This window comes from Colossoma macropomum, unplaced genomic scaffold, assembly GCF_904425465.1.
Source record: "Colossoma macropomum unplaced genomic scaffold, Colossoma_macropomum, whole genome shotgun sequence".
NCBI lineage: Eukaryota > Metazoa > Chordata > Actinopteri > Characiformes > Serrasalmidae > Colossoma > Colossoma macropomum.
The window spans coordinates 24,910,395-24,925,542 of record NW_023494799.1 but is presented as its reverse complement, the minus strand read 5'-3'; the positions used below and the strand labels follow the sequence as shown (position 1 = coordinate 24,925,542).

General features: G+C 38.9%; 1 protein-coding gene across 1 annotated transcript in view; it reads right to left on the bottom strand.

Moving 5' to 3' along the window:
- Positions 1-788: 788 nt before the first annotated feature.
- Positions 789-15,148, bottom strand: part of plekho2 (pleckstrin homology domain containing, family O member 2) — a 31,655-nt gene continuing 17,295 nt past the window's right edge. Inside the window, exons 2-6 of the mRNA XM_036586455.1 lie at positions 14,559-14,708; positions 11,801-11,923; positions 6,324-6,428; positions 5,535-5,633; positions 789-5,420 (exon numbers count right to left, since the gene is read on the bottom strand). Of these exons, the coding sequence (XP_036442348.1) occupies positions 3,567-5,420; positions 5,535-5,633; positions 6,324-6,428; positions 11,801-11,923; positions 14,559-14,708 (2,331 nt within the window). The 3' untranslated portion in view covers positions 789-3,566. The remainder of the gene's footprint in view (positions 5,421-5,534; positions 5,634-6,323; positions 6,429-11,800; positions 11,924-14,558; positions 14,709-15,148) is intronic.

The following is a 15,148-nucleotide window of genomic DNA, read 5'->3' as shown; positions in this document are numbered from 1 at the left end:
TAAAATGGCTATATTTGTGTTGTAGACATGGTGACCCCTGGTGACCCCTATCACCACCACTGTGAAAGAAATCTCTACAGTCAACCATTTCACATCAAACCACACAATGACTTTGTTTACATTTATTAACCACTTAAATGGCCAGGGCCCACCAGTGGACCCAAAGTTTTATTAGACACTTCTATAACTTAAGAATAGCTCAGCCAGTTTGCATTGTAGTCCACGTAATTAATGAATAATAGGCCTTAGTATGTAATAAGCCTGGAATTTTAAGGAGACATTAAAAATGGATGGAATTCCCCTTTTATATGTGTAAGAAGGCTCATTGGTTCCTGATATCAGTCCTGCAAGACCCCATGTTTTGTGAAGCTTTACGTTTCTGCACACTAACTCAACTGCCTCAGCTAATGAAAGCCTCTATAATCATATAATGAGCTGAATCAGGTTTGCAGTGCACAGTCTCCAGGATGGGGCTGCGAACCACTGTGCTAAGCCACTGAACCCACAACACAGCACCTCATACGTTCTCCACATAGATTACCTACAAGAAGTCAATTACTGCCTTGGTTTCACATCCTCATCAGTGACCAGAGATGCTCTTTTTCTAGTAAATGCAGGAAAGCGATAGTCACTGTCCTATGAAACGAAAGTACAGAACTTCATAAGGAAGTGAACCAAGAGGTTGATGTTTTCAGGCATCAGCAATCTTTTTCTTCCGGACGCTTTCAGTTGTACTGACTGCGCTTACCGTAAATGGGGTGCATAAAAACATCTCTATAAACACAGAGTATGGAGGACATTTTTTTATTAATACACGCTTAGCAAGCAATGTGTTATTTCTCTCCTGCACATTCAGTAGGCATTTAGAAAACGCATTAGTCCAGTTAGTGAACGCAAATAATATATTACAGAATAAAGTCATAGATCTCCATTCAGCTTTGACAATAAACATCAGTTATCAGCTCAGCACAATGGGGTCTCTATCTAAATTTGATATTAGGAACAGCACATGGACCAGAATGTCAGAATTATTAATAACTTAAATATTAAGCACTTCATTGGTAGACATGTTATTTACAAGTTCATATTTAAACATGATAATGAAAACCAAGCAAAAACATTTGCAAAATTAATGAACCATACAATGCGAGTGGAAAAGGGAACCTGGAAAATTACTACAGGTGCTATTTTCAGAAAGGCTTAGATAAGTACACTTTTACACTGAACTCACAGCTTGGGGGTATTTACTGTGTCACTGTGATCTATTCATATTTTCTTAAAAATAAAAAAGCATTTTACATGCTACCAGTACTAGCGTACAAATTGGGTTAAATCCTGTTATTTTTAACATCTTTAGTTTGATATTTGTTCTAAATCTTAAATCTGGAAACACTTAGAGTGTGTACTTGTCCTACATTAAAAACAAATAACAACAACAAAGATTGGACAATGAGGTTAGTCCAGCACGACTGACATTCTAACCATATAAAAAAGAAATTAATTAAGGAATTAATACAAAAGTGTATCAGTACAAAATAAAATTTATTTACAACATGTGGAAATAGCGCGTCTCTCTCTGCCCAAACTGTAAAATGCATAAAAAAATGATCTACATGGTAAATCAAACAGGAAGTTGCTAGTTCCTGTGTACTATTCATAAGCCATGTAAACAAGGCTGCTTGAATAACTGCATTATTTTAAGCATGAGAGTACGAGGCAGTACGAGACAGCACATACAGTAACACTTTCATTATTGCATGGCTTTGCTTGGGGGCCAGCATGTGCAACACTTTGCATTAAATTGGAAAATTCCACCCATTTTTCACAAAATTTCTGCGGAATTCAATCGTTAGGATGGAAAGAAAGTCATTCAAATTGGTTTGATGCTCCATTCTAGAAAAAACAGAAGAAAATGAGTCACAGTGGTGGTGACAGGAACCACTTAATGCTTCTAAAAGCTCCCTCACAGGAAGCTGATGCCTTTGAACAGGGGTCTCGAACTCATTTTAGAGAACGGTAGGCGTGTCATGACCATAGAATGAATGTAAACGGTTACGATTAATGATTTAATGGTCTTTTCCTGTTCACTTTATGCACCAAGTACAAGCCTAAGCGGCTAAAATGGCTGATTAGCCATCTTAGCTATCTTGTCTTTGTGGCTAACACTAAGCTTTGCTGGCATGAAATGGTGTCTACAGTTAAACAGAATCGTGTGAGTCAACAAAACCTTACATTTCTCACCAAACTGTATAAATATGAGGTGAAAAACACTTGTTCTGCTAGCATATGTGCTAAAATTAGCATTAGCAACTTAGCTACCTATAAACAGACATAAACAAACCTCTAAACGTGTTACAGCACCCAGTTCAAAGTCAGAACTTTTGCTGTTTTCGTAATACAGACAACTTGTCTCAGGGAATGTATTTCCTGCCTTTATAATTTGGGGCAGTCGTGGGCTGGAAGGTCACCGGTTTGTTCCCCTGAGCCGGGAGTACGTAACTGAAGTGCCCTTGAGCAAGGCACCTAAGCCCCAACTGGTCCCCGGGCGCCGTGGATAGGGCTGCCCACCACTCTGGGCAAGTGTGCTCACTGCCCCTAATGTGTGTGTGTTCCCTATTGTGCATGTATGTGAGTGTTTCACTGCACGGATGGGTTAAATGCGGAGGTCTAATTCCTCTGTGTGCAAAACACAGTTGGCTAAAAGTTCTGAATTCTAATTTATATGCATTTATGAAAACTTAATATGTATTTATGAAATCCATTTTCTGCTTGTTGTGATACAATGATTGTCAAAGGACTAACTATGGAAAGTAACTGCGGTCAGTTAAATAATTGCGGTAAGATGGTTATGTAATAATTGTGACAGGCCTGGATGACAGGCTACTTTACAATGAGTGTGTTTACATGCACTTAATAATCCGATAACTGCAGAAAGTCAGATTTTGTCAGTAATCCGTGAACCATTTCACATCAAACCACTCTGAATGACTTTGTTCGAAAGTGATTGAATATTGAACTATGTAGAAATTTTGAAAAATGTCAGAACTGCCTTGTAAGGTGGATCAGTTAGCAAGATACATGGGAACGAAATTCAAGTAAAACAGTGAGGAAACATTTGCAACACTATAATCTCAGATTTCTAAAGCTTTTCAACTTAATTTTGAGTGCTTATAATAGGAATAGAATTCGTCTGTAATTAAAAGTGGAAATTGTCCACAAATTATGTAAAGCATGCCACTCCCCCAATAAGCAACAAGCAAACATCAATGCTTGCTCTGACGTACGCTGAGTGACATTAATATTTGTTTTGTTGCCACTATTAAAGTCATTGTGCACAGTCTGCTGCGGTCTAGCTCATAAATGAACTTTAAAAATGCAGGCATAGTTGAAGGCACAGTTCAATCCATGATCTAAGTTTAAGACGAGCCAGTCAACTGGGCATTAGTCCGGAATAAAAAGTGATAGGGGACATAATTGCACTTGATTATTTGCAGGTATTGAAAAAAAAGCAGAACAAACAAACAATGCATCTTACAAGCATCTTCTATTAAACAGGCATTTTGCATTCACCAACTTGTTCTATTGCCTTTGTTCTCAAGCTCTTTAAAACTCTTGGCTTCTCTCAAGAACTGGTCAGCTTGCCTAAGCTTCTCCATGGCAGTGGCCAGCAGAATCTCTGGGCTACTTTCCCCTTCAGGGTCCAGTCCTATTTCCCCCAGCAGCTTTCCTGTTTCTTCAAGCTCTACGGATACTTTACTTTGCAAGTCCTTCATGTCACTTCCTTGTGGCGCAACCTGCAACTCGAGAAGGTCTCCTGTGGATGCGGCCCTTGTTTTTGAGGTCAGCTGTGTCGTTGGACTGGTTGGTGCAGGGCTAGTAGAGGAGCTCTCCACAGCCACTTTAGGTGTTACAGTTAGGATCGCTGGGGATGGCTCATCCACACTTGGAGCCTTGCTATCACAGGACTCTAAGTCCTCTTCGCTGATCTCTCCGTCGAGACCCTGGAGGCTACCTTCTAGCTTGTCTGTAGATGAAGTTACTTGGTCACCGTTTTCGGAATCCTCTGCCGAGAGTTGGCCACTGTCTACAGACTTTTCTTCCACTTCCACTTCCGGCCCAGAGATGTCGTCTTCAGTTGGATTACATGAAGGCAAGACAACCTTGTTCTCACCTTTGGCTTCCTGAGTGTCTGGTTTCATATCATTCTGAGGGACACTTTCACTCTCAGAGACTGAGGATGTGACAGTAGTAGGAGGCGAGCTGCTGGCGGAGACAGCAGGGACACTCTGTGGACCACCGTCTCCCGTTTTGATGGGTGGTTTCAGAGGTTTCTTTTTGGGTGGAGCAGGGGGTGCCTTTTTAACAGTCTCTGGAGTTGAATGTGGAGTTAATTTGAGTTCACTGGCAGGTTTCGCAGGTTCAGGAGTTTTGGCTTGAGTCACATCCAAGGCAGCAGATTTGTTAGCATCTCCTTCAACAGAGGTTTTCTCCAACGCTGTACTAGGTGAATCCCAACATACTCCTTGAGGCTTCGGGACATTGTTTGAGAGAATGAATGCAGTATCCTCTGTCTTAACCTTATCTTCTTCTTCGGCTGCCTTCTGAGAGTCAACACTGTCATCTTCCACATCCTCATCGTCTTTGCTGTCTTTATCATCTTTATCCTCTTTATCATCTTTATCATCTTTGTCGTCTTTATCGTCTTTATCATCTTTGTCGTCTTTATCATCTTTATCATCTTTATCGTCTTTATCATCTTTATCGTCTTTATTATCTTTATCGTCAACATCATCGTCTTCTGAAAGACTTTGTGCCTGGCTGGGTGCCTGGCTGGGTTTCTTGTCTTTGGATGGTGGAGTTGGAGGATGGGTGGTGGTCTTGGGTGAGGCAGGTTCATGAGACTCTGTATCATCAGTCTCTTCTGGAGTTGGACTTGACTTGCTTGGAGAAGGTGCTGCTCCAGACTCCACCCCACTGTCTGAGGCATTCTCTCGAGTGGCATCCCCATTGGCAGAAATGGTCGGTTTGTTCTCCTTTGAAGGAGGCATGGGGGGCATCAAGACTTTCTTCTCCTGCATCACCTCACTTGGTTCTTCCTCTTCTACATTTTTGGAAGGTTTCTTCTCCTTCGATGGTGGCATTGGTGGCGTAAGAACCTTCTTCTGTGGGGCCTCACTCTCCTGGCTTTCGCTGGGTTTGTTCTCTTTTGAAGGAGGCATGGGTGGTTTCACGACTTTCTTCTGAGGTTCAGATTCCTCAGCTGCAGCTTCCTCTGGGATGTTGTCTAAAGACTTTAATGGAGTCGCTTCAGGCTTTGCAGTCTCACTCCCTTCAGCAGTTGGGATGTGTGTTCCATTAGGCGTACTGTCGACACCATCAAGGTCCAGCCTCAGGATTCCATCCGATGAGACATTTGCAGCCTAATGAAAAAAATAACATGAACGTTAACAATTAAGGCCTAATCAACACATAACGTCTGGTGTGAGGAATATAGCTTTTATGTAAAAGGTGTTATGAAGATGTTATGTGCATACCTCCTTCATGTGTATCCTGGTTGGTGGTCTTCTACCACGGTTTCCCTTTGGCCGAGAGCGTGTTACATGCTCCAAAGAGAGACCTTCATCTACTTTTACCTGTGGTGGGAAAAAAAATTTCAAATTAAGGCATACATAATATTATGTATTGTTATTTAGTAAGCTATTACAAGTGGTTAGAATAACATTGCTTCTTTAATATTAAATTGCCATTTAATATTAAAACTCTATTTTTTCGTCACCAATGACAGGAGATATTTTTAAATCCAGTGCCTAAAATAATCTACTACTAAAACACACTGACTAAAACTTAAGAATGCATTTTTAGTAATGTGCTGTACTGTGAAAAGTCAGAGATTCCTTTATTAAAGTGTATATTAAAGTGTTCTGGATTACTTGAATGAGAAGCAGAAGATGAGAAGCAGAAAATACAACCAACTTCTAAGACTGAACTGTGGAGGTGCAGATTTTGTCTAAAAAACTGAAAGCGAGTCTCCTGAAAAGAATGGAAGCTGTAATAAGGGTCAAGAGTGGACACACTAAATACTGAAAGATTGGTTGTTGAGGCATCTGTGTAATTTTCTATTAAATGTATGTTTTTCGCTTTTTTTCTAACACTGAAAAATTTATAACTTGGCTGTTTTGCCTGGAAATTAAATAAATTAAGGTTGCTCTCTGACTTTTGCACAACACTGTATATTAAGATTAAGTTTACAAAATTGCTATATTATCTTCTTATTATTCCTTAAGTTCAAAAAATTGTATTGCATTAAAAAGCATTGTGGATACCTCATCAAAGATTTTATTTTTTGCCCTGTTAATGCCATCACTGAGTGCCTTGATCCAAGCGTCCTTCTCTTCCTGACTTTCAGCCTGCAGTTTGACACTAGAGACCTAAAAGCAAACAAGCAAATGAAGTCTAAAGGACATCACACAAGTTCAGAATGTATATATATTAACATTAAACATTAAAGAACCACATAGCTGACTTTGTTCACTTTGAAAGATACGCAATTTTGCTTAATATATGGACTACATTTAGTATTTGGTGATATTTACAAATCTTACAACAACATAATGTGATAAATGTGCTCTTGGTAATATTGTGATTAATATGTCGCTGCTGTCAGAACAAAACCTCATATCTCCAAAATGAGAACGTTACAGGAGAAGGAAAAAACCTACTTTACTTTTAATGTAAGTCAAAGGAACCAGACGTTTTTCCAAGTATTTTTGGGCCATTTCTATTGGTTCATTCACCATGAAATTTAGAGAGAACGTAAAGGCCAATAGTTATTTTTAATTAATAATTCAATTATATAAAAACTGAAAACAGCAAAAATGGATATACAAGGTTTTGTTCTGACAGCAGCGATATGAAGCAAATAAAATGTAATTAATACATAAAACAAATAAAGTCACAGTATGGAAGCTCTGCTTGAATTAAACCCGTAAAATGATTATTAGCATCTTTGATCTGTAGATTTTCGCTGTAGGGAAAAACAAAGGACTGCTCTAAAATAAAATCATTTCAGTTTAATGATATGGATCTCCCCTGCGATGGACTGGCGACCTGTCCAGGGTGTATCCTGCCTTCCGCCCAATGACAGCTGGGATAGGCTCCAGCACCCCACCGCGACCCAGAAGGATAAGCGGTTTAGATGATGGATGGATGGATGGATATGGATCTCACAGGTTTACAGAATCACACTGTAGCTTTTAAAACATAATCAATGCATTGTTACACTCCTAACACAGACCCAATCTCACAACTCTGCACAGTCGGATGCTTTCATGCTGTCAAAGACTAAAAATATCAGATCTCTAAGCATTTGGTAGCAAGACGCTTTAAGCAGACATGCTTAATTTGCTTAAGTGAACTTATGTAATTGGCGCAATATGGACCAACGATGTGGAACAAAGTCATGAGCGGTATATCCTGTACAGCGTCTTTCCAAACCACAGAGGAGTGCATCTGGATCCTCGCCAATAATGATAACTGTAGGCCAAGACTAATCAGATGAAGAATGTTTTCAGTCTGAGCTTTCTGTAGAAATTCCTAAATGGACTGTTTTGTCTTGAATTGTCTGTTAGTGTTTTCACACAGTTTACTGTTCTGCTGTGATCTGTGTGAAGTGTGAAATACATCCTGGTTCTTGCAGTGCTCAGCATGAGTCTTTGAAGTCCCCCAAATTCCACAGTTTCTTTACTCAGCCTTTTTCAAAATAAGCCAAAATCATATTCTGTAACAAACAGCAATTAGTTTAATCGATCACCAACATAAAATATAGGTGTAGAAATACATCGCTGTATTTATTCAACAAATAGATTATAAGGGATTATAATTATTTTTAATAAAGTATGTACTAGGCTTGAGCCGACTGACAGTCGTACCACACTAATCGCTGATAGACTGCATCTGTCGCAATGGCTATCAAGTTGAGCATAAATGTCAAAAATAGTGTTGTCTGTTCACACAAAAGGAAAGCATATCATTGCTTTTGGAGGGAAACCATGTATCTCCAAAATGATCACTTTACAGGAGAAGAAAAACATTCTTAACTTCTAAGTTATCTAGATTTCTTAAGTGAGTTTGGACCTTTTGAAATTTTAACACAATGCAAAGAGTAACTGTTTTCAAATTACGCAAAAAAACAAAGACATAAATGGAGATACAACATTTTTGCATGATAGCGACAACATGTGTCTCTGTTTTAACACATTTCAGAATATTCTACAGCAGCATGCGGCAGCATTTTCTTTTTGTACAGTGGTCATGCATGCCAAACAGATAAAGCTGTGCTGTGGCCTTCCATGCATGGAATGCCTTCCCTCGTGAAACATGAACAGACATGAAAAATCAGCAGTGAAAAAGGTCACAAGCTCAGAAACCAGTCCCCAGCAGCAGGTCCACTGGCATTGTTCATAGGAGAAAATTTTAGTAAATTAAACATGAAGTTCTCGTGCACTTTGAAAGTACAATACAGTGGTAATTACTGTGTAAATATTTAGTTAATTCGGTTCTTCAACTATACAAATACAAGTTCTGTACAAATAATCAATTTTTATAAGTATTTTGCCTTATTTTTTACTCATTTAAAAAATTCTGTTGTGCCAAACCAAGGTCAAAGGTCATCTTTTTTGAGATACCACATCTATTATAAATAGAGACCGTTCTAAAAACTTTGCCCATCATTTATGTTCTAATGGCTCCATAAGGCGCTGAGTGCTTGGACCCCGAAGATTGCCACTTGCGTTGAAATGTCCAAATAGTCCGTTTGTGCTCATCTTGTGCTTCGGTAATGTTATCTTAGCTCTGACTGGCCTATGTATTACATGCTATATCTGTGGGTTGTCCAAATATTGACCGTAAACTGCTGCTGTGCTGTGTTTTAGGGCAGAGAAAAGTTAAGAAATCTTCAACTTTACACAATTCCTGTGAGTGGCATGTTCATTATTCAAAACAGCAAGTTTGCATGTTTGATGAAAGTTATGGAGAGGTCTGAATTGTTTTTACACCCCTCTTCATTCACCCTTTATTGCTCGCTAGCAGCTCAACAGAGAGTCATAACGTTTCACACACAGTGAGACAAGAGTGTCCTAGTTTTTCTGATAACAGAGTTATGGGGGATAAATATTTCATTAGATTATATTAAATACAAAAATTCAAGTCTATTTTCAATCAGCCACTACGGGGCGTGCAGAAAGAGGTTAACAGTGAGCTTTAGCCATTTGAACAAGAAGCATTTTATAGGCTTCAAAAGGGTGCTTTCACCAAACCAAAGTTAACTTAGTAAGTTAGCAAATGTCTGTTCAGAAATACATGCACATTTTTAAACAGGCCTTTCTGTGCCATTACTACACTACCTACCACATACCCCCCAACAATACTATCATCAATTGGTGATGGCTAGGGGCCGTGATCGGATGGTGGTATACTGCACATGCCCTCACATGCCTAGTATGTGGCCAATTTTTTAATCATTCTCTATTTGAAATCTATTGTTTTCATCAATTGCTTTGTAAACAGTTCCTCCAGTTACATCTGTACAATATAAAAAAAAATCGAAGCAAATCGAATCATGATTTCAAATATGTAATGTATGTGAAATATGATTTCATGAGCACTGACTCATTTCCTACAGAACTGTCAGCAGATCAAATCAGAGATTTACAGCCCTAGCTCCAAAGTGTGACAGAAGTCACTTATGTGGTCATTAGGCCCTGAACCTCTTTTTCCAGAACTACATCATGTGAGGTTTGAGGCAAAAATGAAGCCAGAGGCCATGCTGTCTGACTCACAGCTGGCTGCTCCCTGTATTCAGGAGAGAGGAAAAAGTGACAGGGAGGGTCTGGCTGTTCTTTAGACACACACACACACACACACACACACACACACACACACACACATACATCCTTTTTACATCTGCTGGACTCTCGGGAGCTTGAGCCTCCTCATCTGTTAGCAATACCGCATATTTCTCCACTTAGGTATCTCCTCTGCATTTCTGACGTTTGGAATTTTCTACTAGAGTGCACAGCATGCAGGCCAAAGAGGCTCAAACACTATAAACAACTTTCAAAACTGTCTTCTAGCTGGAATGGAATTGAGCTCATAGAAATTACCGCACTAATAAATACTGTAAACATCTTCAGGGGTTACTGACAGTCTAGACTTCTGCCCATCATCGGAGAGTCTAGTGCATTTTGCTGCTTAACACTGACAGGAAAAGCCGGTTAACAGACATAGAAAATAACCAGCCTCAGACTGCTGCTTTAGCATGACGTGTCGTTGCAGGCTATTTTCAAAACGGGCTAACTTTACCAAATGTTTCAGTAGTGACACTGTTAGCTAATTTGAGCAGAAATCAAAAACGCTAGTCAGTACATGACTAGCAAACACAGCTTTGAACAAATGTACACTGTTAGCTGTCTGCTGAGTTGTTCAGCCTTGAATCAGTTAAGCCACAGTTTTTTTCATGTAGATGCAATTTGCACAAGAAAACATACATGTTTTCATGAGATCCTGCTGGTGTGGGTTTCTTCTCTTTCAGTGTTGCATGCAAAAGTGCCTCGAGTGCTAAAAGCTCTTCTTCATAGAGAATGACAGATTTTATAACAAACTGCGGCCCTGTTTATCGTTCAAATTGAACTAATGAACTAATGCATAAGCCGAAGTTCCAGATTTGAAGACCTCTGGTCAGTATTATAGAATTCCTTTACAGTAAAGTAATGCATTTTCCAACCACATCCTTGGAGTTGGCTCAAATAAGATTTTTGGATTAAAACGTATAAATATAATTGTATGCAAAAGTTTCAGCACAGGGGTGTTCAAAGTTTCACATACAACTGTGTACATAGGATTCAGTAAATAAGCAATTAAAATGGAGAAATGTATGAACTGGAATCACTGGATCTCCTGTGTTTGACCTGGGCTGATGATTAGACTGTTTCCATCTCCTGAAAAGCATCTTTCACATACTTGAAAGCAAACAGCATTGGTTTGTGGCTGTTTTCATGTACCACAGTATCTGCACAGTCAGAAAAAAAGTTGTTTCCCTCTTTTTCAGAAATACAAACAGAATCCCTGAAGTGAATGACCTTTTAAATTACAACTGACTTTGCATAGCTCAGTGCGATAAAGACAGGATGTTTCTGCTTTCATTTTTGTATCGAGCGCGAGAAATTCATGAACAATAATAATCAAAACTACGCTCAAAGATTCTCTCAGGGAGGAACCAGTCATAATATTTGAATACATTACTTTAAATAATTTAAGTGTAATTATGTTAAGATGTAGTTTAGGTATAGTTTTCAAATCTATTTTCATAGCTTTTTTTGCAGGAAAAAGTCACTTCGCAGGGTATCACCAACTTAAACACTCAATCCCATGTATCTAGTCACTTCCGGTCTTTTGCATGTGTTTACGCAGACTCTGCACTTCCCCTGAAGTTCACTCTTACTTGTGCAAAATGTCACAGGAAGACAAATCATGAGGAGTAAGCAATATGCAGACTCGTTAGTGGTCTTGAGTCTGGGCAGATATGTGTCTGATTCATAACGGTCCACACAAAGAGCCAGTGTGCTTTTCCCGCATGCCATATTGAACCGATGACGTCACTGACCCCTAGTCTGCCCTCACTATGTATTGCATTGTTAATTGATGAGAGCCACTCTTTATACCACAGACAAGAGAAGAGTGGAGTGCTCTGCTGCGTCTGACATCGCAGTGTCACCCCTAATGAACGCGCAGTGTCAACACTTACCTTACTCCCACTCTTCTGCGCTCCTATCAGTATCAGCCTGTTTTTTTTCTTGAAGATACTGCGTAACTCGTGGCATTTGTCGAAGTCTTCCAGGTCTAATCGCTCTAAGCAGTTCTTTAAGTCCTGTGGGAAAAGGGAAAATTTAGCTTGTTTATTTCAGACCTAAACAAGGCCTTCAAAGGAAGAAGAAGACCTCAGAATGTTCTCGCAGTTACTCATAACATTCATTTAAAAGCATTCTGTGTTGTCGCTGTTGGAATAAACCACCAACACCCAAAAGTGTAACTTTACAGGGGAAGGAAAAAATATTCTTAACCTGGAAGTTAACTTACAAGATGTGTTTTCAAGTAATTTTATGTTGGCAAATTATGCAAAAAAGTAAAAAAGAAAGACAAAAATGGAGATCCAGGTGCTGATATTGAACTACACATATACAGTACTGTGCAAAAGTCAGAACAGCCTTCATTTATTTAATTGCCAGTCAAAACAGCAAGTAATTCATCTCTCAGGAGATCTTTCTCAGGAGATTAGATACAAGTTATAAGTCTCTTGTATAAGAAACTTTCAAAACTGGAAAAATGATTAAAAGCTACAGAGACAATTGGACTCCTAACAATCACCTGGATGACCTGGTGGACCCTAAAACTGTCCCCATCAGATAAACAGCACTTAAAGCTTTCATCTTTGAGAGAGAGGAGAAAATCAAGCTGCTTCAGATCTGAAAACATCCACAGGTGTTTCTGTCCATCCTTCCACTGTGAGAAGACAACTCAGCACTATGGGTCTGAAAGGATGTGTAGCTGTCAAGAAGAACCTCACTGAGAAAAGGAGACAGACACATCAAACAAAGAAGCTGAACAATGGACTGACCACCCCAGAGTCCAGACCTCAACACCACTGAATGTGTTTGTATTACTTCAGAAAATGATCAACCAACTTCTAAGACTGAACTTTGAGATTCTTTGACAAGAATCAAGGTGCAATAAAGGTAAAGAGTGGACACACTAAATACTAAAAAAAATTATATTATATGTAGTTGTTGAGGTTTCTGAGGAACTTCCTGTTAAATGTATATTTTCTGTTTGTTTTTTGATGCTGAAAAATGAATATCTCGTACTTAATGGCTGCTTTGACTGGTAATGAAATTAATGAAAGGTGGTCTCAGAGTTTTACACATTACCGTACATACCATACATATGCATTATAGCACTGGCCTGCCTGCTCCACCCCACGTCTCTGAACTGTTAGGGCTACAGCCATGTATGGCTCAAAGAGGGCTTTCAAAACTGCCCTACCACAAGTTAATAAAGGTTATGATTGCACAGTATACATGTGGGCATGACTCTTGTGTTGCGCTGTATATCGCAAGCTCAACTTCAGGAACTCTTGCAACATTAGCTGATGGAAACACTGATTCATTTGCATTTCTTTCACCAACTTTCCAGTATCGGTATTGGAACAGAAAAATTGGTGCCATCTTTAGCCCTAATATATTACAGCTTGCTGCTCTGATACTTGTTTTTTCATTGTCCACTGTAAGAAATGGTCACCTAAAAATGACTTAAAGTAGTAAACAAGCAACTGAACTGCTTTTATTCAACTCAAAAACTTTGAATAAAAAACTGATTTATCAGAAGTGCTCATTTAAGTTAAATAAAACTAGTTAACTTGCTTGTTACCACATGACGGTTGAACTGAAAATACATTATTTGGGTCATTCTCCATTTGAAGTGGGAAACCATGTCACAAAGGTTGCAGGGCTTAAAAGATGCTTAAAATATTAGGCACAGCTCCAAAAGTCAGTATGTACATTTACACAGTTAACCTAAGATTAAATAATACTTTTCCCTTATGATTCTCTGATTTTTCTTTTTTTATCCTGTTTCATAGTCGCTCTGCATCTGTAAAACAGCTCGTCACAAAACCAATTTTCAAACCATTTTTAATATAAAACAATATTTTTAAGAGGTTTAACTTAAGAATTTGCATAAAACAGATTCATGTTTATTTTTTATATCATTAACGTGATACTACATTTAAAAATGTGTATTTTATTTAAATAATTCATTTGTTACAGAGATTTTGGTCACTAGTGTTATCAGGACTCTTATGTTACTTTTTAACATAGTATTTTCAACTCTATTAGACTGCTTCTTCGGATCAAGGCTCATCAGAGAGGAAGCATCTCAAAGCATCACATAACAACTATGTGTCACTGGTGTTATGTGCTTTAATGGCTGGGTAATTAAAATTTTGTCAAAATAATGTCATATTTCATTTTTATTACTGATTTTAAATAGTTGTACAAGATCTCCTGACCCCCAATGAGCCAGCCAATTTACAAAATCCTCAGTTTTAACCAGAATGTCACTGGTGTCACTGTCACTGGTGTTACACCATATTCATACAACACCAGTGACTGTAAAATATGTTTGGAATTAAGCTCTCCTTTTAGCATATGTGATGATAGGAGATGTTAATGTACATATTTAAATTATTTAGTTTTGGGATGAAAGAAATTGATTTTTAAAAAATGTATCCACCTGAATTCCCACTCCAAATAGAGAATGACCCATTTACAGTATAGGCCTACCTCTGTATGTATGCACATTCAGTAAGACATCTATTATTGTGTATGTAACTAGCTTGTATAGATGGCTGAAGCTCAAAATGTGCAACACTTGCCCTGTACTCCTACATGAAGTGGTCTCTTGGTGCAGGATGGTTTGTGGTGAGTTTGCAGACATTGTCTCATTACCTCATTGTCGTACACTGCGATCTCTGTTCTGTCCAGCTGGATATAGCGGTCCTTGTAGCTGCCCAGGAACTTCCCTGAGGACTTCTTCAGCCAGCCGGCCTTGCCCGAGCTCTTCACCTCTTTGGGCTTGGCTGGATCTTCTTTAACGCCCTGCCAGACATGGAGAGACAAAAGGGGGAAGGAAAATCAATGTCACAATGTGGGGCAACTCATCTGCCTCCACTGGACCCATGCCAGACTCCTGAGTGGGCATTACTGTGGGAGGACACAGTGTGAAGCTCGTGGTTAACGTTTGTCGCACTCATAGAAAGGGTTATAGATGACTCGCGCAACACTTTCGCACAAGATTCTGGGAACAGCGGACAAATTTAACTAACTTTTGCTATTTTTAGACTTATCTCTTGTATCACAGATGGAACTTCCTCATCTCTCAAACATCTTTGTTTAGCACATACCTTACACACTTTTAAAGGGGAAGTTTCAAAATGTCAGCATAATACAATCGTTGAGATGTAAACAAAGTCATTCAGAGTGGTTTGATGTGAAACGTGCCATTCTAGAGTCAGAATTGTTCACAGTGGTGGTGATAG